Raw genomic sequence first — 20,605 nt, forward strand, 5'->3', positions numbered from 1 at the left:
AGCCTGCATTTGGAGAAAAAAAAATATTCTAGAGGTTGGTGAACCTCCCAAAGTTTTGGGTTAGTGTTAAGATGCCTCTAGTTCTGTTAAAATCAAACTTGGTTAAAAACATTTTGTTATGATAATATTCCAAATGGTTTACCAACTTCCTTTTTAAACAATGAAAGATAAAGAGAAGAAAGAAGGAGAAAGAGAGAAAGGAAAAAATGAAAGAAAGAAAACAAATCATTTATACATGTGTGATATCTGGAAAAATCCCAAGAGATGAAACACTTTTATGATAAAAAATTGCTTAATATTGCAGAATAGTAACCATTCTTTTAATGCCCATTTAAAATATTGTCATTATAGAACTAAGAATGTAATGTTAACATAGTTCCTATGGTTATTTAATCTTAGAAGTTTTGGAATTTAGCTTGATCATGATAGTTAATCGTTCTTCTTCTCTGTCAGACTTCTATTGAGAACCAACCATTTGTGTGCTAAGTACCACTAACCCACAGAAATAGGACAGCTTTTAATGTCAGTGTGGCTGAGCTTCAATAAATAAATATTAATGCTGGTTTTGTCCCCTTTGCCATTCTGTCTTATTCAGAGAGTTAATTTCTGAAGTCAAAGTCCATAGAGAGCTTTCCTGTGCAGTATCAATTTGTACTGTCTGACAAGATCCATTTCTTGCAAGTAAAGCATATTAAGATGCAGCAACTGCTGAAAATGGACTGGTGGTAACTAATTCCTTTGTTCTTAAGAAAAACGATTTTGCTTGGTTCCATAGAAAGCTTTTTCTATTGAGCTTTATTTACAACAAGTCTACCAAAATTTAACTTAGTCTTATAGAAAATAAAACTTAATTACCTATTTTCTAAAAGTAGTACTCTTTTGTAAGCATTTTACACTTAGTCTATATTGATGTTTTATAAAATCCACATTCATAAATTTAAAGATGACAATAAAAAATGGAAGGAACTGTGTATATCTCTCTTTTGCACTGAAAATGTGACTTGGTTGTTGGGCTAAATATTTCTGATATATAGTTTGGGGTTTTTTAGAGTTTGCTTCCCGTCACCATTCTTTATTGATTCATATACTCAAGTGTGTGACTGGGAAACTTCATGTCTTTCTTTTTCAGTGTAAACCAGCTGAAATAAATAAATCCCACACAGGTAGTGCTTCATTTAGTCTAATTTAAATATTTTGAGTGGCATATTCTAAACAAAGTTTAAAATTAAATATGAAAAAGATGATATAAAGTAATGATAAAATAAGAATTCAAATCTTCTAGGGCAAAGACAATTAAAACTGGGGTAGAAATCCATAGGCCAATCTGAAAGAAAAATAACCTGTCACTTTTTTGGAATTTCCCTTTATTGTCTAATTGGACTTAAAAATGGAAAATAGAAACTCATTTATTGAAGGACACAATTAGTAAATATAACATTCACTTATTTAACAAGTATTTATTGAGCACCTACTATCTTTTAAGTACATTGGATGGCCCTGGACATAGAGAGAAAAAAAAACTCAGTTCCTACCCTTAGGTTGTTCACACTCTACTAAGGAGCCAGATCTATATATGCAATTATAGTAGAGTGTGATAACAGTGTAATTAGAGAAGTGAAGATTGCCACAGGAGCACATATAAAGGAGAACTGGCTCATTCTACATTGACACTGAAGGTGATAGGGAAAGCTTTCTGAGTTCATGAATAGGAGTCCTCAGAGTGGAGAAAGGTGGGGTGAATACCCCAGGTAGAGGGAACAATATATGCAAAGACATAAAGATGGGAGGGAATATAAACTCTACAGTCACATTAGGTGTTTGGCAAGAGATAAACCTGGAAAGGGGAGAGGAACCAGAGGAAGGGTCTTGTGGGCCATATTCTGGAGTTACTCTTGATGTACTTTAATCAGGGCTGCCAACATGATCAACTTTTTGGGTTGGGATCCTGACTCAGACAGCCGTGTGGAGAGTGAACTTGGAGAGTTGTTGTAGGAGACAAGAAGGCCAGTTAGGACAGAGGTGGCAGCTACAGCCCATAGGCCAAATCTGGCACATCATCTGTTTTTTTATGGTCCATGAGCTATCAATGTTTTCTATATTTTTAAAGGGTTGGGGGGAAAAAAGAAAAACAATGTTTTATGACACATAAAAATTATACATGCATAAGTAAAATTTTATTGGACACGGCCATGATTATCCTTTATGTATTATGTATAGCACTGCCATGGCAGAATTGAGTATGGTCCTCAAAGCCTAAAATATTTATTATCTGGACCTTTATAGAAAACGTTTACAGTTCCTCAGTTGCGAGGCTGTTTAACTCAAGTAAGAAGTCAAGAGAGCTTGAACTATGATAGAATCCAATGTGTATTTAAAGAAGGTAATTGAAAGGCACTGTGAAAACAGATTGGTTGTGGAAGAGATGATTGGCAGAGACTCCAATTAGAATATAAGTACAGTAGTAGTCCTCAGCTGTGACTGAGCCAGTAAAATGGAAAGGAAATAGTATCTTCAAGAGGCATTTAAGGTAGTGCTAAGAGAGGCTAGAATTAAAGGTGATTCCGAAGTTTCTAGCCTGTGTTAACTGGATGATCCATCAATTCAACTAGGGAATGTAAAAGGAGTAGCAGAGGAAAGAATATGTTTTATTTCGGAACTCCGATGGAGATGTCCAGTGTAGATCTAGCATGAGGAGAGAGATCAGGACGAGAGGTTTAGGTCTGGATACTTTTACATAAAGATATTGTAGCCGAAGGAGTGGGTGAAAGCAAGTAGAGAGGACCATGTTTTCAAGTACTGTGGAAGAATAGCTAAGGAGACTGAAATGGGACCTTCAGTGTATAAGAAAAGAATAAAGAGTGATTCAAAGTATGCTTTTGGTGAAGTAACAATTAAAACCACACACTTTACTAAGGGTGTGGGGGGGGCGGTTGGTAGGTATCCTAGGGTTAAGGAAACTGAGTTATAGTATCTTCTCACAGGCATTCACTACCTTTGCAACTTTTGACAAATTACTTAATTCTTTGAACCCACATAACTTACCTATAAAATTAGGTTAGACTAGATCATCAAGTTTCCTTCCAGCTCTGATAGTCAATGATTCTAACAATGATTTAAGACAATGCATTATTAAATTCCTGTTTCTGGACATTAGGTATTTAAATTGCTTGGAGTATCCTGTGTTTAAAACGTTTCCTTAGTTTGAAGCCCAAAGAGATTTCATAGAAATGTCCTTCCTACCCACCATTTACATTCATCATAATTTAGGCTCTGCCAGCTTCTCATAAGGGTTATGAAAATTCTCTCCTAACATCCTTCCAGTCTCTTGTGCCAGCCACTGCTAAGTGGATATCCATAAGCACTGTCTTGACTCTGTTACCTGCTCTCAAAACCTTCCTTGGTGCCATGCTATTGTAGAAGGTCCAGACCACTCAGCATTTAAGGTTGCCTGACAGGCTCCCAACCTTCTGGTTTTATTTCATTGCTACCAGTTTCATCCTCTCACATGCTGATTTCTAACATGTGATTTAAGCAGATGCAGCCCTCCTTCAACTTTTGGACTTTTCTCCCCCTTTACTGTTCTCTGCACCCAGAATACCCCTTTGAGCTTCTCTAGCCCTATTGTAATTTTACCTTCTTTTCCAGGTCTCCCTGAAATCCTGATTTTTCCACTGTAGTCCTCCCTGATGACCCATGCCAGAGGGAGCACGTTTCCCTCTGAATCATCCTTCCTACTTAGAGCTGAAGGCATTTCCTACTACTGAACAAATTCCTCAAAACAGGAAAAATGAAAATCTGAAAAAAATAAATTCATACTCTGAAGTTTTTATGTACCTGCTAGTCTTCCCTTCTATAATGCATTATTCCTCAAGTGGGAGGAGAGGCCTTATTAATATTATATTTTTTAGAGCACCTACCTCAGCCCTTTGCAAAGAGTTGGAGCTCAATAAGTCATTATTATAGGAATGGTTAATATATTGCAAGTTTACGACTATTTGTTTAAAGCCCAGTATTGATATATAAATAAACAAATATATACATATATATGTATTATCAGGTATATCAGGGTAAAAAATAAGACATGGAGATAAGATTGAAAATTTTTGTTGGGAATTTTTCTTGTACATATTATACTATGTTATGATCTTGTAATTTTTTTTTCATTTTTAACTTAGTATGCACACACATGTTTAAGCATAGCCGAATCAAATGATAGCCATTCTAACAATTCAAGTAGGGTTGGTAAAGTGTAGTATGCCTTTCCCCTAAATATGCTCACTTGAAAACCTCAGACACACACACACACACACACACACACACACACACAAGATTTTAAACTAGAGGTCTCTGTAATTAAAAGATGGCCCCTCTGACAGTGTTTGAAACCAGTGCCTAATAAACATGATCATTAAGCATACATAGCCCCGTATACATGGAAACAAAAGCAAGGCTACTCCCTTCCCAGTTATGTCTTTGCTAGTAGTAGTCAAACAACTTCTTTCTTTTCAATAACAAACTTCGAGGTACATTTAAAGATATCTGTTCATGTATTTGCTCACTCTGCATGGAACGTTTCCTGTTACAAGACACTGTGCTAGGGATGATGGGAGATATAAAATAGCTTCGTATGCTGCCTTTCAGAAGCTTATAGGCTAGTGGGGAAGAAAAAAAATACACCAGGAGTTGGTAAGATAAATGATAAGATCCAGAAGGGAGATTCCAGATAAAGTATTACAGGGACAGAGGGACAGGTAATTTCTTAGCGATCCTTGGTAGCATTTGGATATAGGAAAATGGAAATGAAGGAAGTTTCATGGTAAATTCCAGAGGGAAAAATGGCATTTGGGAGGTACACAAGCATACATGAGAGTAAGTTAAATACATACAAGTATCAGTCTCTGACGTTAAGAATATATTCACCTTAGGATCTTCCTGGTACCATGCCACATGAAGTAGCTTTTTAAAAAATAATAATAGAGGTAGGAGCTAAAGGCAAGGGGCCATCATTTACTGAACCTCTACTGTGCTCTGGGAACTGAGCTGAGTGCTTTTCATTTATCCCTCCCAATAGCCCTGTAAGATGCAGACTATTATTTCCTTGTTTTACAGTTGATGCAACTAGGCACAAAGAAGCAAAACAATTCATCTAAGGTCGCACAGCTGGTATGTATTTGAAACCCAGCAATTGCTTGCAAAGCCTATACAGTTATCCATCAGGCTGTAGTTCTATGTGACTTAGTAGGAAAATGGATTAATGCGATTGTTTCTACAAGACAACCAAGAAAATCTGTAACGTAAATTTATAATAGAGATTAGTGTTAGCTGCTCCCTTATACACTGATATAAATACCTGTCAGTGAACTGTAGTCTTGGCTATGCTTTTCCTAAGAAACACTGTCCTTTGGCTCATCATTTGCCTTAGTCATTTAACACATTGTAATACAACTATCATTCTCCTTTACTTCACTCCTTTTTTACCCAAGAGGAAAGAGAGGCTTTTATTAAAAAGTGGAAATTCCTTCACATATTTGTTTTTGACATGTCCCAACATCTTCAAAAAGCTATAGAATTTAAATCCCTCTCACAAGACTACCATTTACATACATGCGGGCAGATTACTTTATGATATTACATATTAGGCTCCAACTTATATCAGCAGGGCTACCTTTAAAATGTGTATTTCCCCTTTTACATAAATAACGTTTTTAATGATATGTACTTCAAAGCACTTCTTCGAGCAGGAATCTAAGGGAGGTCCATAAAATAGGTATTATGCTATGACCTACTTTTGTGATCTAGATGGGACAATTTGACCTTATGTCCTCGAGAGATAGTAACTTGAGCTATAGTGTTCGTATCTTTTTGAAAGTGAGAAAGAGTATAAGAGAGAAGCCACCAGGTTATCCGATTATGATGGGTGCTTTACCTGGGGAGAGGTGATTAAGGCTTCCATTCCAGAGCCTTTAGCTTCCACCTAATAACTATTGGTAAGTGCATTCTTAGTGGTTTGACCTCTCAGATTACCAGTATGAGTCAGGACTCTTTGGTTGAGGTAATAGAAACCCCCAAAGGGGGAATTATTAGTTTGATAACCAGACCATGTAAAACCCAGGTGCGACTGGGGCCTCGGGGTTTCTTGGACCAGGGACTCCAGGCGGCACCATCGTGCAGTTATTTTCTGTCAATCGCAGGGCTCGACTTCTGTCTGAAAGTTGGCTCATTCTTTCAGGTTCTTCCACAGCATGGAGCCACATCCTTCAATCTGAACTAAACATAAAGGAGATGCCCTTGATTTCAAACTGTAAGAATGTGACGTCCTGGCTCCTCCACTTCCAATTCAGAACCTTCAGTTCAAATTTCAAAGCTGACTCATGTGCACACACACCCTTTTGGGTGCTGTGGCTGGCAGCCTTGGCAGAACCTCAAGAGTAAGGGAAGAGAGTTGTACTAAGCAAGGGGAGGTGCTCTTACTAGGGGAAGGTTGTCAGGATCCTGAGTAAATAAAACAGCAGATGTCCCTTCTGTTGTCTTTTTAACAATCCCTGCTTTTTCCTTTGGCTAAGGGATGGTTGGAAGTGGAAAGAGAAAGAGGGGTACATCTCTGTCATGTTGGTTTGAGAGAGATTCTCTATTGTCAACAGAAATCCAAGGAGGCATGATCAGTTCTCCACAGGGATGCTTTGTGGTTTTATTTAAAGAACTCTTAGAATATAAAAAGAGAGATATAAAGGATGCATAGGTGAATGTTTAGCACGTGCCAAGCACTGTGCCTTGTTTTCCTATAACAGTGCTATATAGTAAGTGTGGTCCATGGTGGGCTGTAGGTTACTACTCTGTGGCAAGATAGATCCAAAGGTGAGAGTGTTTGGAAACGTTTTTATCATTTTAAATTGCCACGATATCCAAGTCCGTGGTCAGTGTGCTCTTTTTTTTTGGTATCTTTAAATTAAAAAAAAATTTTAATAATTCTTTCTTTTGCATTTAGCAAAGCTAATGCTTTGTAAAATATTAGATATTTTACACAAGAAGCTTAGACACCCTGCTTTCTCAGTCAGAACAACAAGCCCAAGGAAGCCGGGTCTTGGAAGGGTGAGACAAGGAGTCACACAGGGGGAAGGAGGAGGCAGACTTTGAACTGGGTCCATCACACTCTAGAACCTGTGATCTGGATTCATGTTCACAAAGAAGCATAAAAACATAATTCAAAGCTAAATAGAAATACTTTGGGGATTGTAAATTCTCAGTTCATGGGCCAGGAAGCAGGCCTTTTTCATCTCTGTGTCTCCAGCACCAAGTTCGTCAGCAGGCTGTTTGACAAGATCTCTGTAAATGCTGGATAAACGTGCCTTTCGTCTTTGTTGTTAGTGAAAAATTCAGAAGGAACTGCACTCTTCTTCAGGTGACAACTAGCTTAGGTCAAAAGACCAAGCTTTCAATATCTCTTCATTTGAAGGGAATGGTATAACATTGACATGTATTCTTGCTATTCCATAGTGAACTGTATCTTTTTTTTCCAAATTATTGAGGAATTTTTAGCCTTAAGTTTCCATTTAAAAGTTAAGTTCATTTTTTTTCTTATACTCCTTTCATGAATAAATTAAGCAGAGAACGTGTCAAAAATAATTTTAAATGGATATATGTGCAACCAACATCTTCAAGTCTTGAAATAGACAGCCTTGGTACTGTTTTAAATTGCGTCCTCTTTTCCTTCCCCCACCCAGTATCAGAGGGAACAGGCTGTCAGAGAGCCAGGAAAGACAAGGCATTTCATTTTGCTCTGGTGGACACCACGTTGCCCAAGCCCACTCTGCTCCACCTGTTTGATGGGCTAAGAACCCTGGTCTCAGTGTGGCCCAGGGCAGGGGAGGTTAGAGTCAGAGGCTGCCAGGGAATGTGTCTCTGAAGGTTCTGCTTAGCGTTCCCTGGCTTGCTTCTCTCAGTCTGTGAAGCCCGAATGTGTGTGCAATGAAAATCCATGCTGGGGATGTACTCTTCTCCCTGCCGCACAGGCCCACAGCCTGGAGCATGGTGGTGGTGGCTGCCAATTCATTTTCTGAAGAAGCCCAGAGGAAACTGAGAAGGCATCGTCCACACCACTTGCCTGATTCAAAACAATGAACATCAAGTTCAATGAAAATAGGAGAAAAAAAAGCAAGAGCAGAATTGTTATCCTAGTAGCCCTAAGTCTGAATAATTTTCTGCAGGAAAGCTCTGCTCTCTAATGCTAATTTAAGGTAAAAGAAGTATAAAAGATCATCAACTTAGTATTAGGCATTACTCACTTGTAATTTAATGTCTCCCTGATACCCACAAGTAGATCGTAGAGTGATTCATTGGTTGGTAAATCCTGGAATCAAAGCTCATTTTAAGGATACTGAGAAAAGAGGAGGCTTGAGTAAATCCAGTCTCCTCAGTGCCCATCTCGGGCCATGTCTCATGGAGGAGCAGGGCCCAATTCAAGTAAACAAACTTTTCTTAAGCTACTACTTTATTAGATTGGACAAGCAGCGGAGACGGTTCCCTGAATTCAGGAACTCAGAGTGGGTACAAGAGAGGTCAGAAAATGTTTGGAAACAGCCTGTAAAGCGGATGACTAGCTGAGCAAAGACTGCTTCACCTTGGGTCTGTGTGGCCTCTCCCCAGCAAGTGCAGGTCACCTGTGGGAGGGCTGAGCATCTCCTGCCCTGACCAAGCAATGGGGAGGGTGGTGCACAGGGAGAGTGTCAAAGGAATTCCTGCAGGGAGGGTACCTCCCTGTGTCTTTGTAACTTATCCCTCTGACACCTATGTGCGACTACCTCCAAGAAGCCTATTGTTGGCCAAGGGATTTACCAAAAGAATGCACCCTGTGTTGAGGGAGTAGTTATAAATATAACTGTACCCACAAAAGAATTATATAAAATAAAGTAACAAGTCACTATTGGAATATATGCAAGAGATAGATTTAGGCAGTGTTCAAGATGGGGCCTTAAAAGTGGGTTTTAGCAATGTTCAAGATTTTCTGATCTTCCAATAGCAGATCTGAAGTGTGGTTCACCTGGCTGGGCATAGGTCTGTTTATGGTTATCTTCTGTCGCCTTTGGAAAAATCTCCTACTGTACTTTATTTCCTACAGATCTTTACTGTGATTTTATGAGGATATATGTGAGTATGAAAATCACTTAAACTCATTCAGGTTTCTGTAAATCTGAGGTGTTGCTCATCTATTCAGGGACTCCTATGCTATTAATATGAATTCATGTAAAATTAATTATCAGTCACAATGTGTTGCTCAATCTAGAAAATGTTAGGGCAGTGATCAAATTACTCAAGTCCTTTTTTGCAAGGTGATGGTGGTGACAAATTAGGGACACAAAGAGAGTATATTGTTAACTATATGACTTCCTATTTTCTAAATCTTAAGCAGTCCTCTTTGCCTTTAGAGGAAAAACCATCTTGCCATTCCTGATATTAACTGTTTGTTAAACAAGATCTCACGGAAGCAGCTCCACAACCTAGGGGCTCTTTAAGCTCTGCTTTGTTGCACTGATGGCAATTCTCTATTCTTAGCCGATTTCTGAAATAAGGCATTTATTCACAATCATTCGCAAGTGAATTAATCATCAATGTTTGGGTTGAAGAAAGATGATAATTACATTAAGGAATAATAAAATTAATCTACAGTGAAGATAGAGCCCATGTCAGAACTATAGATGTACCCAAACTCAGATCCTGCACTCAGACTAATTTCCACAAAGAATTATCTGTTAAAAGTGGAAGAAGGAATGACAGCATGAGACAACTCATATAACTAATAAACTTTAAAAATGCTGTTTCATATGTTTGCTTTTCATTAAATTCAGGAATGGTTCCGACTATGTTGTTGTGATTCAGTCAACATTTATTCCTATCTGTTTTTCATATACAAAGGCTTAGGGATGCCAGAAAATAAACTGTTAACGGAGAATTAACTTCTTTGGCATGCTTTCATACTTATCTTCCAAATTAAAGAAAATGAAATGGGCAGAAACAGAGTGTAGATTACCTCCTTTTTGTCAAAAATGGTGGGAATTTGAAAATTAATAATAAAAAAGGGAACAGATGCAGTAACATGCCAGAGGGAGATTAATGTGGAGAGTAAAATCTGTGAGCAACAAAACTGAAGCAAACTGAATCAGTGGGAGGTGGTTGTACAATCAAAATCAGGATAAAAGAGAAATTACAAACAACCCTGCACTTGTCAAAGTAGTAGTAATGAAATCCTGACTCTGCCAGCAGTGAGAACCTGTGTTAGCACTTTGGGGTAAGGATGGTAGCCGGGTGCCAGGTAGGAGGGCAGTGTTAGGTTGCTGGGCAGCAGCCATCTTGTGTAGAACAGATGGCACCGAAAGCTGGCAGGGGAGGGGCTCCTTAGCAGAACTAATCAGACAGTAACAGATAGGGCAGCTGGGAAGACTGACCACAGAGAGGGAGTCTGCGGGGTAGCCGAGTGCCATGATGTTTGCAGTGGTGTGCCCATTGGTCTGAGATAAGACCTTGCAATGTCTTTCCCATCTAAGGAAGAACTGAAACTTTTGTTCAAAAAGAAAAATCGAGTTGAATTGCATCACAGTTGGGGGTGGGGTGGGTATCAGGGTAGAGACTGAGAAAGGAAGAATTGTCCATCTCGGAATTGTCGTGTGAGTTTTCAGTCCCAGTTTTCATGGAACTTCGATTTTTGCAGTTTGTACGTTTCTGCCGTCCTAATGTGTATAGTGTGGCACATGGAATGATCACTTTATATATTTTATGCATCAAAGAGTTTGCAGTATCAAAGCTATAGTTAAAATTAGCGAAGACTTTTTGATATGATTTCTACCACGTCTTTCACAAATGAAAACCAAAAGCAATCATACAATACATGCATTTGTGCTTAATAATGTCTCATAACCTGATTTAAGCCATGCTTGATTCAGAGCCACTTGCCCTTCTTTTTTCCCCCGTGTAACTGTGGATTGAACATCAAAATGTAAGCATAATTCAGAACCTAAAACCTTAAAACAAAAATCAAATTAAGTCATTCTGAAAGAAATGGAAGAGAAAACTGACTTACTAAATTTAATAACTTATTAAGGAGTCATGTTTTTTTAAATATAGAAGTGGGACATTCATGCTAAAACTATTACTTTAACAAAGAAATCCAGATCGCCTACATCTGTTTTTGAACTAGTATATTTCTTTTTTCACAGAAGGTTTGTAGCTTGGCTCAATTTATTCATTTTGAAGGGGGAAGGGAAACATTACCAGGATTTGAAATAGGTGGTATAACATAGCCATATGCTATTTATGCAGCAGTTTCTGCAATAAATCTAATTTGGTGCTGTCAAAAAATTAGACTTATTTGATATAGCAGCACATTAGTAAATGATTGTGGCAGATTTAAAGTTGTCATTTAGTCTCTTCTTACTCTTTAACAGAATCTTGCAAATCTGTTTTTCCCCCTTGATCAACTCTATGAAAATGTCTCAGTTCTTTGTCCTGCAGTCCTGCAAATATTTCCACATCTGAAAGAAGGTCTTGCCTTAAGGTAATTGAGGAAGGGGGTGGAAGAATGAATATCCTCTGGTATTAAAAGACTTCATGAATATATAGGCAGAAAAACCAATAAACCAGAGGAAAATAATAGTATTTTCATCATTTTCAGTTCTTAGAAAAGCAGAACTATTAGTCTCATTCAGAATGTAGATAAATTAAGGTCAGTTCTTTATTAAGGAGTTTAAATATTTTACCTTCCATCCTACATCCCTATGCTGTTTTAGGAAAACTGATGTTAAAGAATGTGAATGACATCAGCTCTTGGTCTTTACCTGGCAGTACCCTTAGAAACGGCTTTCCTGTTCTCTAGTGCAACGCGGCAACATTGCTTCAATGCCTCTTTATTTTTTCTGTAAAATTTGTGTTTCCCGTGTTGGTAGCAAACTATCTAAAACTTTTTCCTAGTGTTTTCTATTTAAAAGATAAAATAAGCATGTTATACATTAAGCAAATTAACATTAACAGTAGTCTTTGAATTCCTTAAATTAGCTCATTTGTAAAAGTAATCGTAGTATTATTTCCCTGTTCTTTTTCTTACGTATTTATGGAGGGGAAAAGTGTATGTGTGTGTGTGTGTGTGTGTGTGTGTGCGCACACATTCATGCATCTGTGTGTGACTATCAGTGATGTTAAACTGAGTGGTTTTTATTTATGTTCTTATTATACAAATTTCCAAAACAAGCCTACTACTGCGTTTTTCAAACGCAATTTGCTAAAAATGAACAGTTCCTTCACGGTAATTTAAGCAGCCTCTATTAAACTAGCATTTTGCTAATACTTCTTTCTTTTATATAGCAAATCAGACCGTAGAAGTGATCAAATTAGCAGTATTCTTTCCATGCTATTCAGAAGCAGGGATCCAGGTAACCAAACTACAGTCAAAGCACAGATTACACTAAAGGGAAAAAATACCCGGAACAGTGTTAACAAACTTGCTGGGTAAATTAGATATTATTTTTGAATTTTTTTCCACATAAAATGGAATTATTTAGAAATTATGTTTTAGGAAGATGAAAGAGAAAGCACCTCTTAGAATTCATATTTTGTGTTCAAAATCCATATATTAAATTATATTATATATATTAGCTAAGAGTGATTTATAGGATATAGAGTATTTTGGAGATTAGTAATAAAATTGAAATTAGAGCTAAAAAAGAATGTCTTTGTACTTGGATTTTAAGCTATCATTTTTTGGTTTTTGTTTTTACTTTTATATTTAGTATTACAATAATTTTCTTAAAATGCATCTGAAAAATTTCTCTCACAAAGTCTTTTTAAATAAATTACATTTAATCAGTCCAAACCTAAGATTCAAATTTTAAATTGCGTGTTTTTAGACTCTTTTTATTAATAAAACCTGCTTTCAATTATGTGGCAGTAAAAAAATGTTTAATTATCTTTTCTAAAAATAATATAGAAAAGTTTACAGACCTGATTAATTTTACTTCATAAAAGCACATGCAGTAAGATTAAATCTTGGGGTAATTCTTCCAAATTATAAAAGCAACATTGTGAACAAAGTGCCTTTTAGCTTTACATTTGTAACAGTGCTTTGTTTAAAATATATTTTCTCCTAAAAAGTGATCTTCCTTTTTCTTATAAGAAATTTGAGTCAAGTCATTGCTTTGCCTTTTTCCTGAAGAATATAGTTGTCTAAGAGTGGTGAATAATTCAACATAAAGTAATTTCATGTTCAATTTATGAAGGTAGGGTAAGTACTTGATAGCTGTAGATGACACAGAGTAAATTTAATTGAGAGTATCATTTTCACCTAATTCCTATGAGTTTATTTCTTTCACAAAACTGGCCTATTGATACAACTACATTTCTTTAGGTAGATGATGTGTTTGTTTGGCAACATATATCTGAGTATTATTTAAGCAGAATTGTTTATTTTTTAAATGATGGAATTTAAAATATACATGAATTGATTTGTATATCATGGGTTAAGGTTTTCAAAGCAGTAGTGGAGCTGTGTGTTAATATATAGCTTATAATTGAAATGGTACATATTTGTACATTTTAAGCATTTCAGTGTAAAATTTCTTAATTGGAATACTCTTTCCCTTGGCTAATTCATTAGTGAAAATATTTATTCCTCAAGTTAATGCTATATAGTATGAAGCAATTTTTACATAGTGTAAACTTGTTTATGATATTTTGATTTCACTTTAAAACTTTTATTTTGCTTCTTATACATATAGTTCATACTTGATATAATAAGAAGTGCAGACACACATGAAGGGAATACATATCAGCTGTCTGGTTTTACAAATGATCATTAAAACACTATGTCTTACTACTTTGACTCCAAATTATTGTCTTCCCAAACCCAAAAGTAATTTTCACAAGTACATTACACAGCAGAACTTCATCTTCTGCTGGTTAGCGGTAGAGGATTTAAATCCATACCGACAGTTCATTTGACAATGACCTTGAGGGGCTTTGCTTCTTGAAGAAGAAAGCAGAAGCTTGCGGTAAACAAAGTTCACTTCTGACAGATGGATTGAATGACAGAAAGGTTGCGAGTGCCAGAATAGCCCTGGCAGAGGAGGAAATGTTCAGTGGAATCCAACAGGAGAGGAGGTGTGAACAGGTGCAGGGTTGCTGACGGAAGGGGAACCAGATGGAAGGAGCCAGAGCCAGTTTATTTAAAGGAAAAGGCAGAAAACATTGAAAGGCTGTGCGATCAGTGGCTAAAAGTGTTCATAGAGGAAGGTAAAAATTCACAAAGCAAAACTGCACAGTGGGGTAGCTAACACTTAGCATAATGGTAGTAATTTGTGAGTTTAGTTTGGAAGTTGCAATTGAAATACATTCATCTTGGCTCTTGACACCATCAAGTATAGATATTTGAAAGTTGTTTATTTTTTTTAAGTTTCTAAGCTTTTTTTATCCATCCATTAATTTAATTTTTTCCAGCCAGAAGCTCCGTTATGATAATACTAAAATTGTGTCGTCAGCTAGGAAAGGAAAAAAAATTTAAAGTGAAGATTAACATTCCATTCAAATTTATCTGGTGATGCCTCAGTTTTGTTCACATATGGGAAGCAAATGCACGCACTGTTGGGTGACATCTGTAATATCTAAGAAATTTGCAATGTTAAAATAGATGCCGTTGGTTGCTTTTGTTGTTTTAAGTCTCTGTTCATTTTTTGAAGTCCGGTTTGATTGTTTCAGTTGGAATAATGCTCTCTGAAATATATGTTTACCCGCTATGATCTTCAGGTTAATTTCTGTTGCTGAGATTGCCCTGATTTTCATTGACTTTCAGTGACCTGCCTTTAGGCAGACACCTGCAAATTAGGTATCATTTACAATAGGAACAGTTTACAGCGGGGCTAAGAAGGAGGACTTTTAAAAAAATTTTCTTAGACCTATGAAAATGAAACCTTCTCTCTGCAAACTAAAGACATCTTGCTAATCATCTGTCTGGTCACATCATGCATGCCGTTTATGCGGGCCCTTGTCTTCCACTCTTGTCCTTGAAAAGTTCCTGTTACATTACTGATAAAAAGATGCCAATAGAGGAGGAGCTGTTATAAAGCAATCACTAGGAAAAACAATGAAGATGCACAATTATCTTGGGATTTTAAAAATCTAATAATTTATTCACAAGAGTTTCTGCATTCTCCTCACAAAGATTAAACACTCAGAGTAAATTCAATGAGCACTGCATTCACATTCCCCATCTCAGAGCAGCCTAGATCAAATAGATTACATTTGATTAGGGCAGGGTGCTTTGGGACATTCTGATTTTAGAGAAAATGTCTATGATCCATGGCATGCTTTTGTCTGTAAAGAGAAGAACTGAAATTTAATTAGCAGTTATAGAAGATGTATGCTTATATTGTTTGTAGAGATCAACACTTTTGGTCACTTTAAAGACTGGATGAGGCTACATACAACTATACATTTGAAGGGAAAATAGTTGTGTCTTCTAATAAAAGGAAATTGATAACCTGATTTTTAAAAATCAGCTCTAAAATGTGCTTTTTTCCCCCAACCCGTCAAGAAGTTTTCACCTAATAGATACTCTTATTAATCTAAAATTTTACATAAAATTGATTAGAACATACTTGCTTTCACTGTAATATACTGATTTTGCCATCTCTTCTATCATAGTTACTAAACACCTTTTTATAGTAATGTTAATAGCATGGTGCTGCTGTATAAAATAATACCATGAAACTCACTTGAATTATGGGATTCAAACTGAAAGGTAGTGAACAGAAACTGCAACAATTAGTGTCATCATCTGATGCTCATACTGCAAATTAAATTGCAAGCTCTTTATAGGTAAAACTAATAGCTTTCCAGAAATATGTAAACTTAGTTGTACCCAGCTTAGTGTCTTACATCATAGGGGTCTTGAATTGTTTTTGAATGAAGGGATAAGGGTTGATTGCAGTTAAAGAGGCATTCATTCAACATTTATTGAGTGCGTGTTCTATTCCAGCTGTAGAGGGAACATCTAGGCACTAAAATTTTTAAATGAAGACAGCATGATTCTTCTTTATAGTTATCCTACAACCTAGTGGACAAGGTTTATGTGACTACATACTTTGTGTGTGTGTGTGTGTAAAATCTAGAAAACAGTGTATTTAGATTTATAAACTGTCCTGAACTGAAGATCATCTTAAATGAATGAATTAATGAAACTCCCATGTAGGCCAATACTCATTATAATATGTGAGAACTGAGATGCAGAGAAGTTCAGTGATGTGCCCAAGGTCAACAGTCATTTAGTGGAAGTTAACCTAGAATCTCCATCTCCTTGCTCCTGGTCTAGTGCTTTTCCCTGCATTCCACATACTACTACTTTGTATTCATTGATAATATGACTAATCTGAATAAACACATTAAAATCTTTCTGTAGAAATTGCACACAACCTGTTGCTGAAAGGGAAAATAGTTTTCTTTTTGGACTCGGGCACATGGTTATTGGTTCTTGAAACAAAAAAGCAAAGAGGTTTAGCTTACAAACAAAAATTACTGCTTCTTGGAACACTCCTCCTGGGGGTAGTGGTAAAGGTAGCTCCCTGGACACACTGCTTACTCCATGATGAGCACATTACTCACATGAACTCAATCTCCATGCAACCCTTCCAGGTGGATGCTGCCATGAGCCCCATTTTACAGATAAGAAAACCGAGGTGTCTGCAGATTAATACCTTGGCCAAGGTCACAGCACTACCAAGTGGTGGAGTTGGGATTCAAGCCTAGGCAGTTAGGCTCCAGAATAAGGTTTTATCCATTGTACTATCTGCCTCTGATGGTAGTGGGTGGTGTGAAAATATTCCTTTTGGAAAGTCGAATTAAATAGGGTTCTTGACAGTAGGGCTTCCCAGAGATTTTAATATGCTAACACACAGTATGACTTTCTTTAGAAAGATATTTAGTTTTCAGTATTTCAGTCAAATTTATATGACTTAGGGAAACTTTTCTGTTAAATCTTCACATATCTCCCAGGAATCAGGTTTTGGGGAATACACAAAATTAAATTATTTAAATTGTTTGTTTTCTTATCTCATCTGTGCCTCCGGAACTTCAGTCTCTGCCCCCACCTCCCACTTCACTTTCATTCACAAAGAGAGCAGGGAGGTAAGTAACTTTCACTTTAGGTGTAATCAGTGCTCTGAAATGGAAGTGAGAGAGGGGGAACATCTTTGACCGTTACTGGAACAATTAGCTGTGCCAGAGTGACATTACAGCAAGTTCTTCCATATCCGCTGTTCCAACTTTGCCTTTATATGTTAACAGTTCTGGAAAATAAATTTGACAATTAGATAACTTGATGCCAGTCAGCTAATTAAATTTGATTCTTAGAATAAGATTTTATAGAATAAAACATTATGGGTACTTTTGGGTATAAATTATTTTAAACAATCTTCTGCTAAGGATTATTGGCACAGATTTAAAGTATGGGACCCTAAGTCAAACTCTGCAGTAGATTTCATTCTCCTTCCATTCATGGCATACTGATATTCCTCCCTTCTGTGTGTATCCTTTACTGTATTCTGAAGAAATGCAGCAACTCATGGGCAGTAAGCTCTAGAAATTAAGAAGTTTAGCACTTATAATGTGTTAATGTTTCTATAAATACACTTGGAGGTGCCCATAATTTATAAATATTTCAAGTGAGATTTTCTATAAAGAACAACTTTGTAATGATAATGATGAGTGGAATTGTGATTCTCATGAGGGCTTACTATGTGTGGTCCTGGCTTTCCCACTCATTCTCCTTTCCGGATCCTTGAATTACATTTCTCTCAACAAATAAATTCCACCAAGGTTTCTAGAGGTTTGAAACCATTCAGCAGCTTATTTGTATTTCATGAAACGGAGATAATGTTTTGCAATAAGTAAAAACTACCAAGACAACAGATTAACTCACCAGGCAGTAGGATAATTTATTAAAAACTGGTTGACAGATTGATTAACTAATACTCTCGATAGACTTTGAAACTGTTAGTTTCTTACTAGAAACAAAGAATGAATGATATGAGGATGATTGCTGAAGATTCAGGAAAGAAATCTGTGGGAGGGCAGATCGTAGAGAATCTGCTATTTCCCATTTAACAATTATAGAGAGACTATTAAATGATCAATATTTTCCAACTATATGCACATTAACTTATTAGGAGCCTACAATCCATGTATGTAACTGGACATTTTTCTATAATTTGCCAGCTTGGCTGTATGGAATAATTTTTTAATATGCTTTATAATTTAATTTTAAATATGAATATGTATTTTGGGAGTTGCTTCAAACCGAATCTGATTTACAAAAAAAAAAAACTTGTATTGCTTACATTTGTATAATATGGTGACTACTTCAGCTTTAGCTTTTCTTAGTTTTCTATTAGAATTGTTCTTTGTTTCTCCTTTTCAAGTAATGGTGACTGGCTGATGCAAATGAGAAATTTATCAAGATAAGAAAATGTTATTTTAATAGTTTTGGCTTTTTTATAAGAATTATGAGATTTTGTATCTTTGTGAGACATTTAGAGTTAGCAGTGTTTGGCAACATGGTTATTTTGATTTATGGAACATCAAGATTAAAAATGATGCTCTGCTTTAGGGAGGGAGAAAAGGAGTTATGCTCAAATCAGCACTGTCCAGTAGAAATATGGGAGCCACGAAATGCAAACCACATATTCAATTTAAAATTTCCAGATAACCATATTTAAAAAGAAACAAGTGAAATTAATTTTAACAACATAGTATACTTAACCCAATATATAGAAAATAGTACCTTTTCAACATGTAATCGATACAAATTAATTAGATATATTTTACTTTTTTTTCTAATTCTTCACAGCAGTCCAGACTTGAGGCATGTCTCTCTTCAAACTAGCCACATTTCAAGTACTCAGTAGCCACATGTGGCCAGTGGCTGCCGTACACGCCACTGTAGCCCTAGACCTTTTGTTCCTCAGTTTTCCTGGCTTTCCCACAATGCCCACTGTAGATGCAGTCATAAACCCTAAAGTCGATTTCTACAATAATTGGAATCATTCTGTACAAGTAAGAAAATCATGTCAGCTTTTTAATTTAAAGCTGGTAGCCAGGACTAACTTTGGTTAATTTTTTTCTGAGGAACTGTCATTTTGAGGGGAGGAGGAGGATAGAGAAAGCAGCTGAAGAGTTTACTGTACCAGCAGCAAATTACAATAAGTTCTTCCATATCTTACTGTCCTGTCTTTACCTTTACATGTTAAGAGCTATGGAAAGTAAATTTGACAAATAATTAGATGCCAGTCCATTAGTTGAATTTAGCCACCTTTCAAATGATGATCTGGGATGGACATTGCTGGTTGCTTTATGTAGACTATCTCACATATTCTAATAATATCATTTTATTAAATGATAAAATAAGCCTTAGGCTGAAGTTCCACTCTGGTGTCATGCAACTAGTACATAGTGGAGCCAGGGTTCAAATCTGGACTGTGTGTGTCCAAAGCCCAAGCTCGCATCCACTGTGCAATACCACCTCCCCCTATGTAGGTTTTATCAGTAAACTGAGGACATTTTTTATTCTTTCCTCAAGGTGTTTTGTCTTTGAGGTAATTATATTGATTGTTACACTTTGAGTAGTCATCTTTTGAGAAATAATAATGATAATAATAATGGCACTAATTGATATTTTTGAACACTTACAATGTGTCAGTACTATACTAAGTGTATTTTAATACAATATCATGCTAGTCTTATAAGGAGAGGTACCACTAACCCCATTTCACATTCGAGAAAACCGTGATAGGGTAAGTAACTCACTTAGGGTACACAGCTAGTAAGTGGAGGTATGAAGACTCTGATGCCCAGTCTGGCTGACACCAAAGTATGCACCCTTAATCCCTACCTCCTTGTGTACAAAGAATGACCAACCCAGCCCTGCTGGCAGTGAAGTTTACGTACTAAGGGATAAAGGCCAAAAGTGCAATATTATTTTTAGACATATTTTAGGATTTTAATTGCTCATTTTCCTTTTCTTAGGGCACAAATTCTGCTGGTTTGGGTAGGCTCAAGACAGGCTGCCTCCCAGAAATGAATTTGAATATAAATAGATTTAGAATAAAGGTAAAAGCAGGTTCTCAGGAATAGAAAGGACAGTTCTGCAACTATAAGAATGATGAGGATGATGGCTTAGAAATGGCTTGAGGAAGAAGAAAATCCAACAAACACTTTAAGTTCCTGAAGCAGAGGAAACAGTTAAGGATGTAGATAAAAATAGTTACAAGCAAGTGTTAACAAGCCAAATAGAAATAATGTTAAATCATGAAATGACTAAAAGGAAAAATGTTTTGATGAGGAAAATGACCTAATTACTGTGACAAGAACAATGATTTTCTTATTTAGAAGAGTGAGAATTATACTGGAGTTAAGAATCTGAAAACTTGGCCTCAGGTCAGTTTTTTTCTTCCATAAGCGTAGTATTTTTCAGCCCCAGAGGTTTGTGCAACAATGGAGAGGTTATAGAGATCTTAATCAAGCTTTAAAAATGAACTGTGTTTTTGTTATCAAGCCAAGGTCAGTCAGCAGATCACAG

At 36.4% G+C, this 20,605-nt stretch overlaps 1 protein-coding gene across 13 annotated transcripts in view; it reads left to right on the top strand.

Moving 5' to 3' along the window:
- Nucleotides 1-20,605, top strand: part of SDCCAG8 (SHH signaling and ciliogenesis regulator SDCCAG8) — a 267,820-nt gene that overhangs the window by 140,195 nt on the left and 107,020 nt on the right. The window contains exon 14 of one of the 13 annotated variants that reach the window (XR_004479471.2): nucleotides 5,110-5,163. The exons of 10 other annotated variants lie outside the window; for them this stretch is intronic. Coding sequence is in view for 2 of the 3 variants with exons in the window: in XM_033414407.2 (XP_033270298.1) it covers nucleotides 596-662 (67 nt within the window). In the remaining variant the exon portion in view is untranslated. Of the gene's footprint in view, nucleotides 1-595; nucleotides 3,397-3,645; nucleotides 3,769-5,109; nucleotides 5,164-20,605 lie in introns of those variants that run through there. 2 more of the 13 variants (XM_049713579.1, XM_033414407.2) reach the window with 2 other exon arrangements.

Source organism: Orcinus orca, chromosome 1 (assembly GCF_937001465.1).
Source record: "Orcinus orca chromosome 1, mOrcOrc1.1, whole genome shotgun sequence".
In the NCBI taxonomy this organism is placed as follows: Eukaryota; Metazoa; Chordata; class Mammalia; order Artiodactyla; family Delphinidae; genus Orcinus; species Orcinus orca.